Source organism: Penaeus japonicus, unplaced genomic scaffold (genome assembly GCF_977035675.1).
Source record: "Penaeus japonicus unplaced genomic scaffold, GWHDUDI00000001_assembly GWHDUDI00000031, whole genome shotgun sequence".
NCBI classification, from domain to species: domain Eukaryota; kingdom Metazoa; phylum Arthropoda; class Malacostraca; order Decapoda; family Penaeidae; genus Penaeus; species Penaeus japonicus.
In genome coordinates, this window is record NW_028234433.1 from 16,263,575 (window position 1) to 16,276,074 (window position 12,500).

General features: G+C 34.0%; 1 protein-coding gene across 6 annotated transcripts in view; it reads left to right on the forward strand.

Moving 5' to 3' along the window:
• Positions 1-12,500, forward strand: part of LOC122258915 (sphingomyelin synthase-related protein 1) — a 43,864-nt gene that overhangs the window by 21,054 nt on the left and 10,310 nt on the right. For 3 of the 6 annotated variants that reach the window (XM_086555778.1, XM_086555777.1, XM_086555779.1), the window contains 2 exons: positions 10,877-11,096; positions 11,322-11,527. In XM_086555778.1, the coding sequence (XP_086411904.1) occupies positions 10,932-11,096; positions 11,322-11,527 (371 nt within the window). In that variant the 5' untranslated portion in view covers positions 10,877-10,931. Of the gene's footprint in view, positions 1-9,823; positions 10,038-10,070; positions 10,719-10,876; positions 11,097-11,321; positions 11,528-12,500 lie in introns of those variants that run through there. The other 3 variants (XM_043025194.2, XM_043025195.2, XM_043025193.2) reach the window with 3 other exon arrangements.

Below are 12,500 nucleotides of genomic sequence, written 5' to 3' on the forward strand. Positions count from 1 at the left end.
ATATACATATATATGTATACATATACATGTATATATATGTATACATATGTGTGTGTATATTTATATATATATATATTTATATATATAATATATAAATATAGTTGTGTGTGTGTGTACATATATATACATATATATATACATATATACATATATGCATGTATATATACCTATGTATAGATATATGTACATATATATATACATGTATATACATGTATATATACATATATATACATATATATACATATATATATGCATATATATACATCTATATATATGTTTATACATATACACATACATATATACATTATAGAAACATACATATAGACTTACACATATACATTATATATACATATACTTATATCATATACAAATATATATATATGTTTATGCATATATAATGTATATATGTATGTATCTATAATGTATATATTTATGTATCTATAATGTATATATTTAAGTATATATATATATATATATATATATATATATATTATATATATGCATATATAATGTATGTGTAAGTTTATATATGTATATATAGTGTATATGTATAAGTATATATAATGTAAATGCAGAAGTATATATGTAATTTATATGTATAAGTATATATATATATATATATATATATATATATATATATATATATATATATATAATGATGTATATGTATATATACAATATTTGTTTATATATATTATCTATAAATACACAGATTTATTATTATATATATGTATACATATATATTCATATATATTATATGCACACATTCACACACACACACACACACACACATTCAGACAGACACGCACTCATTCGCACACATTCACACACACGCATACATTCACACACACGCATACATTCACACACATTCACACACACGCATACATTCACACACACGCATACATTCACACACATTCACACACACGCATACATTCACACACACGCATACATTCACACACACGCATACATTCACACACACGCATACATTCACACACACGCACACATTCACACACGCACACATTCACACACACGCACACATTCACACACACACACACATTCACACACATTCACATACATTCACACATACATTCACACACATTCACACATACATTCACACATACATTCACACATACATTCACACATACATTCACACATACATTCACACATACATTCACACATTCACACATACATTCACACATACATTCACACATTCACACATACATTCACACATACATTCACACATTCACACATACATTCACACATACATTCACACATTCACACATACATTCACACATACATTCACACATTCACACATACATTCACACATACATTCACACATTCACACATACATTCACACATTCACACACACACACACATGCGCACACATTCACACATGCGCACACATTCACACATGCGCACACATTCACACACACACGCATACATTCACACACACACGCACACATTCACACACACACGCACACATTCACACACACACATACTCACAAATGTATACACACACACGCATATGCACACACACTTATGTATACACAGGTGAGATCTCGCACATGGAGTTTGTGTGCAATGGCCGTCTTCACATCAGGAGCAGGATTAAGCAAATAATCAGCCCAGCAGGAATGGGTTAAACATGGTCTTGTTGCTACAGAGTATCTCTATCAACAATAATTGTTCACTCTAAGTAAGATGCACTTCACCAGTTGTGCTGTATTTTTCAGCCCTGGTATATCTCTCTAAGCTTGATTACTAACATTATTTTTTTTATTATTTACCCTTGCCTGTTCTTTGACAGCTTAGAAGTAAAAGTTGGCATGTAAAGGTTATGGGCACTTGTTTTTGAGTATGTCAACAGGTGATAGGTAATTTATCTAAAGTAATCTCTATGAGGAAATTTTTTTCCCCTTTCCCTTTCATACTAATAATAGTCAAAAGAAGTATTTATTGTAAATTTTGTTATTTTTCTTGCGTCTAATCGGTCAAATGGTTACCAATAAGTGATAGAGGGGACACCTCAAGCTCTCAAGAGTGCATACTGCACCTTGGTGATAGCCCAATGACTGTCAGCAGTGACTACTCTAACCTCTAAATACAGCAAATCATTAAGTATGTCCCTCTAGCTGCATTAAGGGTATGATTTTTTTAAAGTTTCATCAGTGCCAATTTTGGTCTTCAGTTGTTCAAGAACTTGAATTTATACACCAGAAAATGAATATTTTATTGGCATATATCCAATAAAAATGCACAGTAGAGCTTCAAAGTTGAAAAGTCAATCTTAGTTACTTATAGTTTTAAAAATTATTGGAGTGACCCCTTTAACAGGAAGAAATAGGAATATGTTTCCATGCCTAAAAAACACCAGTGTATTAAACATGCAAATGCTACACAAATAAAGCAAAGGAAGGAATATGTTTCTTCATAGAAATAATGACGTATCCTTTCAGAAATTTGAAGAGTAAAAAGAGAAAGCTGAAGCTGAAGCTGAGGGTGAGGAACGTCTGATAGGGAGAGATGGGTTATATAGTGGATGTGTGGGTAATGTACATAAACCATGCTAATAAAACATATAAAGCAATATAAATCATGATTTGTTATAGAACTCAATAAAATGAGTTGGGTAAGAGTATGGTTTGGGTAAGTGGCAGTAAGATAGAGGATGAGTTGGGCCCCCATCCATGGTTATCTGCATGAAATATGCCATAGTACCAGAATTACTATTTCACACTACGTTTCATTCACAGAAAAAAAGATGGTAGTTGACTCTAATTGAAGAGGGAGGGTGGGCCTTCATGGGGGATGGTGATAGGGGCTGATAGTGGATCTGGCTTGGTTAAACTTGCCAAACCACACTAGAAATATTAGTATACACTCCATACGTCCTATTCATAACAAAAAGGGGGGGGTGGGGAATCCTGCAAGTTTTTTAGTGGATAGGACGTGCACACCCGTCCAGGTATCACCACGAATGTGGTGATTAGGACTTTAAGGATAAATGGACATAGTGGACCTTCCACACTTCTTTCAGACAAATGACTAATGTGTTGGCCATATATTACTTCATGTAATCCCTAAATGACAAGGTGCTTATGTCTGTAGGTCTTTCCTTTGATATTCAATTTTATTTTCACTTTCTTTATATTTTCCTAAGTTACATCTTTGTATTAGTTCACCAGTCAACAAAGAAACAAAATAACATATTACAAGAACTGTGTTTTGCTAGTTCCTAGCACAGTGTTCAGATTCTTCCCCTATAGAATAGAAAGCTTGATCTAATATATTACTCCTGGTCAACTTTTGCTTTCTGTTGACAGTAATCCTCTGAGAATTGATATGAACTCCTTTAGAAATATACTTGTAGGAAGTATTTTTCAGTCAAATTTAAAATCATATTTTAGAATCTGAGATTAACCCATTGCATACGGGTGTCATGACATACATTTCGGCACTGATTAGGCCTAAGAGACGGGTGTCAGTGTTCATGACACGACATCGGGATCTGCTCACAGTTGAAGTGCACACAGAGTCATGAAGTATTATGACTGTAACGGTGCTAGCTTTAGAGCGACAGGGTTCTAAAGTCAGCCTAAACTCGCATTTTATGATGGATTTATGGAAAAATATTGTTTGGGCTAGTCTGCAGTACCTGGAGGGTGGAGAAAACCCTTTCCCACTCCCTCTAATTTTAAGCCAGTGCCACTAGTGTCGTAGACCGCCTGCCTTGACCAGTTACTTCGTTAGGCGCCCCATCGGCAATGGGTTAAAAACTCAGATAATCAGGAAGTAAGTACATTTTTGTAAATGTGTGGCAGTGGAATTAAGGGATTTTTTATACACTTCGGATAACACAAATGAAAACTAAAGGAAAAGGTGCGTTTATATATATGTAGAAGAGACAGCTCTAGAAGGTCAGTAAAAAGAAAAAACATATTTTAAACCAAAATGAAATATATACAAATATATATATATTTGGAAATATTGACTGGTGTGAGCATTGGAGAATATTTGGAATATTTTAGACTGGACTAGTGAGCACTGATTTTGTAATATAATTTTTTTTTTTTTTTTCTAGTCATCTCTTTATAAGAACACTTTAGAGAAACTTACCATACTCTTTGACAGAATATACTATATTCGTAAAATTATTTAACACTATTTTGAATGTGTTAAAAGATCATTGTTTCAGTGAAAAATAAATGAAGTAGATCAGATTTAATACTTTGACTTCTAACTACCATTGTGCAATTATAAAAAATCAGTCTGGATGTCTCAATAGCAACTGATTTTTTTCTTTTCTTTTCTTTTCTTTTTTATAGTATTTTCTTACAGTTTAGGTTCATAGGAAAACCTCCCTAGATGACAGTGTACTTTTATACTACAAAAGGAAGCAGTGCTATTTATAGAAATAATCCAATATAATTTTTTGAGGTTGTTATCCTTGTATATTGTACTAGATACTATCCACTAGTATTTTCTGGAAAAGTGTTTTATTTAACACTAAATGCTGTCAGTATACTGATTACCTTATGAAAGCTGGAGAAAGAATCCAATGAATTTAATTGTCAGCCATATAGAGCAGTATGCATATTGTGTCCTTAGCATTGAATGTATTGTTATATTTGCAGAAGTGCCTTTATTCAGTATAATTTAATATAAATTTTCATAAGTGCACATATGAGACCATACTTATTTGTAATATGATCTGTTCCATTAGGAACGCCTGTCTGACCAAATTGAGGGGGAAAATACAAGAAAATCTAGGGAAAGTTTTGTCTTGTTTATTTTATTTATTTTTTCCCCTCTGATGATTGAAGGTCTTTATATGCAGAGACTTCTGAAGGAGGATCATGTCCATATTGCTAGATATGTGTGCCAGTCCTAAGTATGCAAAAAGTAGAAAGTCCTCTACTATATTTTGTTTACCAAATGTGGATGGGTGTCATGAACACACAAGTTTTTGGCCGGACATTGGCTGTCATAACATACAAGATGATAATTGTCATGTCATATTTGACTTTAGGAGAGAGTAAAGAGCTGTGTTTCTTTATTGTACTATGAATAATAATTCTATTTAGTGACTGATGACAATGATGGCAATTATAATTGCCATTATATTCGGCAAAATAGGTATAATTTTAATTCCCAGACATAGATGGCACCACTCTCTCCTAGCACCAGCAGGAAAGAAAGCCTTTAATGGCACCCATCCATGGTCTCTACCAAGCACTATCTTACCAAGCACTATCTTCAGAGAGTGATGAGACACAGCAAGGTGCCAACCTCCTGCTCTAAATATCTGGCAATGAAGGATGTGCAGGCAGAAAGAGAAGAGGAAGGTGACCCAGACCATGTCCAGTGCCCCTGTGCCAGTACAGTTGCCTTGAGTAGTGGCACACAGTCATTAGCACAGGCGTCCTTCCTCTTCCCCATCTCCATGTTATCTTAACTATGGATGGTTATGTTTTTCATATTTGCATATGACAGTACACAAATATGAAAAAAATAAGTTGCTTTTTGTCCTCCCGTAATACCTCAATACTTCTATCACACTCGGTATAAAGAAAATGATATGCTGATATGAACCCTATACTGTAATTTTAGTCAACTATAACGTTGATAGAGCCTGTCTTATGCCACAGTGGAACACACACAAAAAAAAGAGGAATATAAAAATGGCTCTGATTTTACAATGAATGAATGTGAAAGAGTGCGAAAGATTGTAATATGTCACGAGAAATTGCCTCGCTCTGAAATAAAACCCATCTGGGGTGAAGTGTTGGAAGCACTAGTGCCCATCCTTGAGGCTGTCCAAGCAAATCTACCCCTGTCTGCAGTGGGTAAAATCAAAAGAACAAAACAAATAGGAATATTATTTTCAAGCAGAAAATCCTGAACTGTGCCAAAGTTTGTGAATTATGCCAGTTGCCTGCAATACTTTGAATAGTGTTCAGCAAAGGGTTATTTCACATGTGGCTGCTATTAGCAATTTTACAAAGTTAGATATCAGAGATTTAGCAGGAAGCTTAATTTAGTCTTTTGGATTTATTCAACTTGAGCTGACCCAATCTTACTCCATTAAAGTTTTAGACTGACTTCAGTGTACTCTTACATGATTGATGGCAGAAATCCTATACTTGATGTGACACTTGGCCCAACTTACAATATATTTGTAAATAGATTGCTACCATTATAGGTGGTATCTGATTATAAGTAGGTAGTGTATGTAGGAAACTAGGACTTATAAATATTAATCAGTCATTTTAGTAATACTTTAAACTTTATTAGTGAGGCCTTATGTGGAACACTGGTCATTCAGGCCACACAATTGCTTTTATTCTCCAAAAAAAATGGTTTACATTAATGATGCAACTTATAACTGTATGGATGTCTGGTGATATATCCAGATAAAGATATACTTCAGGAAATTCCTGTCTTGACATAAGGTTAAGCTGAATCAATTTAATGTTGAAAAAATGCACCAATGTTGATATTTGACTAAGCTGACATTATTCTCCTTGACTTTCTTACCTTTCTTCTTTTCCTCTTTAATTTATTCATTAATATATATGTTTTTTTTAGATTTTTCCTCCTTTTTTTCTTCTAAAGAATTAAATTTCTATACTATCTATTTTCAATTTCATCTTTATGCAATATCGCTATCTGAGAAAGATGACAGGAATCATTCGTTCAAAATGTTTATAAGGAAAGGTGGTCGTTAATCTCCAGATCATATGAAATTCTCTTAATTTTAAGAGGAGATTAATTAAATGTGTATGGGAATTTTTAATCCTCAGAAGTAAGGTTACGAAATAAAAGGTCATAAAATTTGCACTTTTTTATTGATCCTTTTTTGTTGTTGTTGTGAGTCCTTCATTTACTTGTGAACAATTGAAAAGTTATAATTGCAATTTTGTGTGAGACAAATATTATTGCATTTCTCTGTTTAAATTCTCTCTCCTCTCCGTCCCTCTCTTCCCTCCCTTCTCTCCCTTCTCTCACTCTCTCTCTTTCTACCTCACTTTCTCTCTTTCTACCTCACTTTCTCTCTTTCTACCTCACTTTCTCTCTTTCTACCTCACTCTCTCTCTTTCTACCTCACTCTCTCTCTTTCTACCTCACTCTCTCTCTTTCTACCTCACTCTCTCTTTCTACCTCACTTTCTCTCTTTCTACCTCACTTTCTCTCTTTCTACCTCACTCTCTCTCTTTCTACCTCACTTTGTCTCCCTCTCACTCTTGTTCTCTCTCCCTCTCCCTCTCTCTTGCTCTCTCTCTTGCTCTCTCTCCCTCTCCCTCTCCCTCTCTCTCCCTCTCCCTCTCCCTCTCTTTCCACTTACTCTTCCTCCCTCTCTCCCCTTCCCTATATAAAATGATTTTTACAGGGAAAAAGAGAAAAAAAATGGAAACCATGTTGAAGAAACTATATACCTCTCAGTAGAAGAGTTGGCATGGAAGTACTATCAGGTCATTATTTTTAAAAAAGAAGAAAAAGAATGTCCATTGGTATATTGAGAAGATAAAAAAGGCTTCTTTGCCATTTAAACTGGCCTAGTAATAACATGAGATTAGAAAGGCATTATGGTGAGTGGACACACCGATCCATATTTAAAATTTTCTTTTCTCAAACATTTATTCTTCCCTCTATCATCAACTTTTTTCCTCCTCTTTCAATACCATAGATTAGAACAGTTGGTTCTGATCTCCGACATTGAAGCCCTGAGAGCTTATATCATCCAGAGAGAGGGCAATTTATAGGTGCCAAAATTTATCATAAATGTGGTTCATTATAAGAAGGGCATGTCTTTATGCATTACAGCATTGTTTTTATTAGAAGATAAGACATCATGCTGGCTAGCATTAAATGTACAGTATCAAAGCATTGCATGATTATATTGTACAAATGATATCTCTACCAGTAAACTTCTATTTTGCAATGTAATCATTGTTTGAAGATAAATATATGAATTATTTGTCCAGTCCCTTACAGGCTATGATTCATTAATATGATTCAATAAGAGACAAACTGCATGTAAAGGTAATGTGGTAATGACCACTTGGAAATAAACAATTGGATTTAATCTGGTTGGTTGTACTTACTGCAATGTGGTGCAATGTGGTATGATTTCAAGGACTCTCTATATTTACTGGCTGATGACTACAACGGATCAAATCATGCTAATTGCAGAAGTGATACAGCACTGTGGGATAGTTCAGCCAACAGCATCCCAAGGTTCAGTAAAGATGTGTTGTGTAGCTGCACCACCCAGAGTGCATGCTTAAATGTATATATATATATATATATATATATAGTATACACTTCCAAAGATTGGATTGTAAGACAAATGAAAATGGGCTATTGTAAAGATGTTCTAATGCTCAAGTAAAGGAAGCACATTTATTAGAATGATAAGAGGGTATTGCTTTCACAGAAGCTTCCTGAAGAAGAATCACAGACAGATTACTTAGTTATTTAAGTTGCAACACCATTACTCACCCCAGAGATGATAATGTTCTCTGAGCAACACAGACCTTGGTGTATACATATTAATTTGTATAATCAATATGCAACCCCAGATATTGCCTTGTAAAGAGTTTGTTGAATAAACTGATTGAGTTGGAGATGACTTGTTTAATGAGCAAGCTTTATTTCATTTTTACTAGCTGCAATGGAAAATAGTTGTGGTTGGAGAAATCACAATTAAATATATCCATGTGGATGACTCAGTTACTGTATTTCTGTTGCTGGAAATAAAGTGGAAAGTTGATCAATATTGTATACCAATTAAAGATTTTTGGAAGCCTGAAATATTAACATTATATTAAATAGGGTGGGGGTTGAAGCATACAAATGCTACAGATCCATGATTACTGCAACATATTATAATGAAATGCAATAGGAAATCTCCCAGGGAAAAACATTAAAATTGTCATGGGCCTTATTTAATTGATGGCTTTAAGCAGCAACAAAAAGCCAGCCTCTCTCTCTCTCTCTCTCTTTTTTTTTTTTTTTTACTCTTTCCTTCTCTCCCTCCCCTTCCATCATGCTTTAATTTTTTATTTTTTTGCTTTTTAAATTCCAACTATTTGGGGGAAAAACTTCCTTGAGATAAGTGTATATGTTTTTTTTTTTTTTTTTTTTTTTTTTAAGATATGCCAAATATAGTCTGTGAATAAGGATGAGACATGGAGGCAAAACAGACTACTAGAGGAAGCTTAGTAGGAAAAAGATTAGGAACTACTATTAAATATGTATATTTTACTATACACTAACAACTTACAAGTGATTTTGATGCTTTGCTACTATTATGCATACAGTTCTTGCTAGAACTTCCTTTTGGTGAGGTACCAACAACAATGATTGTGTTAGTTACGATACAAAGGGTACGGATTGTATCATCATATACAGCAGTTCAACATGTAAGAGTGGATAGGGAAAAGAGTAATTAGAAAGAGGGCATTACCTCACACAAACAATTTTGATGATGAAAAAATAAACATTCTATGTCCATGCCTTGTTCAGTTAACATTTGTAAACATCAATAGCTATAAAACAGTTCCTCCTTAGTAAAAGTTTACCATATCAATTTGATTCAGGGCATGGTCTGAAATTCCCTTTTTTTGGGTGAGGGGCATATTATTTATCTGTTTGGGTACTCTAAACAAACCTTTTTGTCTTGGGTAATTTTTGTACACACAGAACACAGTACATAAAAGATTCATGCTTTATTGAAAAAAAAGCTAGGTCTATTATTTATAAACCAGTTTTGGCACCCATTTAATCTGTCAGTCAGTCTTATCTTTTTATCAACTTGCATTTGTCCATTGGTTGCCAACTGATGTGATTTTTATAATTATCTTATTTTCATATGTACTTGTTTGTGTCCACTATCTATGGGGCATATGATACACAACCTTGACCAACTTGGTTTATCTAGGTGCTGGATATTAGATGATAACAGATACTATGAGTTATTCATGAGCTATACAAGTCTTTTGGTTGGTGGAGGTCTGCAGGTAAAAATTTCTTTTGTATGTATTGTTTCTTGATTTTGATTTGTTGGTGGTTACATATTGTATCTTATGACTTTTATCATTTTTATTTTTGCATTTATTAGTTAAAGCCCCAGTCTTTATTTGTAACAGATGATGTGAACAGGTATATTTGTTTTGAGTTGGAAAAATGCCATGTTAAATAGGATAGTATTGAGGGAATATTTCTTTAAAGTCTTTAATGATTAAAGAAGAAAATGAATGAAGGTGTTATTAATGGCAGAAAATGGTTTCATCTTTTTATTTTTACACAATAGTTATTCTTAGCAGCATTTCTAGTAGTTAACTGTTTATGAAGGAGTCAAGGTTTTAGGAAGATAAAATCCAAGAGGAATCCAAAACTATTGTTTGACTTTTCAATAAACCTATATTGTGTGTAAGGTGTGTTTTTCTACAATTTTACAACACTGGCATTTTTTAAATTGTGGAATAAGAAAAAGTATTCAAAAATGGAACTCTGTTGTGAAATATAGTATTGACACATAATTTCAGGTGATAACATTCTCACTCACTTATGACTCTCACACACACACTCATTCAAAAAGAATCTTTTAATATCTTGTTATTGATACTTCCATGAAGATGATTATATGAGAAATTGAAGTAAGATAAGAAGTTCCAGCTGCAGTTAATACTTCACCAAAAGGCACAGATCTTGAGGTAAGCTACTTAGTGTTTTATTTGAAAGTCTTTCATCTTGACAAGTGTAAGTGTTCATGTCTTTTGTTTGTGAAATTATTCGTATCACATAAGATGACTCAGAAATTTCCAGAATTAACCTTCTCCCCCTTGATGATAGTTACCGATATCTTTTACAGGTAAAGATAGGAGAGGAAGGAAAGGTTTAGGTGATAGAACCTGACAATACTCAAAATGGTCCGTGGCAAGCCAGAAACATGGACCGTTCCAGAAGTCGGTGCATGGCTCGAGGGACAAGGCTTTGGGCAGTATAAAGCAGCATTCACCCACCACAAGATCAGTGGGGATATTCTGCTCCTTTTATCAGAAAAAGATCTCAAGGAAGATCTAAAAATTACGGTAATTATTATGATAATTATAATTATTATATATTATTTTCATACAAGTATTACATGCCTTATACAGTCAGTCTATGTATCCCAAGTTATTGGTTATTTCATCCTGAAAAGTGCTATATGCAATAACTTTTTGGTCTTTAATGTGTGTAGATTCTTTAGGTGATGAAACATAGCAAGCATTTTATTTACCTGTTTATGGATTAAATCCATTAATGTTTGTCCTCAGATTCTTGGGGATGTCAAAAGAATACACTTAGGCATTACCAAACTGCAGCAAGAATCTAGCTCAGTAGATTCCCCCGTAGCCCCAAGAAATATTTCTGTACCGTCCAGCAACACTGGATTTCCATGTCAGCATCACAGTGCACCACAGCATAATTTACATCCATCAACAGCCAGTGTACCTAATTCAACAACATGCTCTAGAGCAAGGTAAATGATTTTGTTACTCTTTTGCTTTGTTCAACTTTAGATGTATTAAAAGTGTTTGAAGTTCAGTTAGAAAAAAATCAGTTTAGTTCCTAATTGTCACTCTTTTTTTTTTTTCTTTGATCATCTTCCTTAGCTATTGATTCATGATGCAGATTCTTTTCCTGTTTCATGATGCAGGTTCCTCCCCTGTTTCATAATGCAGATTCTTTTCCTGTTTCATGATGCAGGTTCCTCCCCTGTTTCATGATGCAGGATCCTCCCCTGTTTCATGATGCAGGTTCTTTTCCTGTTTCATGATGCAGGTTCTTTTCCTGTTTCATGATGCAGGTTCAGTTCCTCTCCTGTTTCATGATGCAGGTTCAGTTCCTCTCCTGTTTCATGAAGCAGGTTCCTCTCCTGTTTCATAGTTTGTCCTCCTCTGTTTCATGATACAGGTTCGCCTCCCAAACCAGTGGTGCTTTTCACAATATGTCTAGCCTATTTCATTTAGGTTTAATCCGTTTATATTATTGATTCATATTTGTTGTTATACTGACAGTGTGTGTGTATATTAATGACCTTGTCCTAATTTTTTACTGACCTTCAATCCATTGCCTTGACATGGATCAGAATCTATTACGTTGGGATGATTAATTTTTTTCTTTCTTAAACTATCCTTGGGTGTTCTGAACTTTAGTCCTGTACCAGTTGGGTAAGGAGAATTTTGAGATTTTTAATTACTGATGGATATATTTTTGAGGAAGACTATTTGCTTTACATATACTCTTATTACTTAGCTACTCTAGTGCTAATGCTTTTATTACTATTTGCTAACATTAAAAATTAAACAGTACAGTTTGTGCTGATTTTCATTAAGGTGATCGCCCCCCCCAGAAAATGGGGAGGTGGGCGGGGATTGGTGAAATCATGTTAAAATCTTCCCTGTACTATTGTTCACTTGTGTGAAAAATGAACATTATATGGCAACATTTAC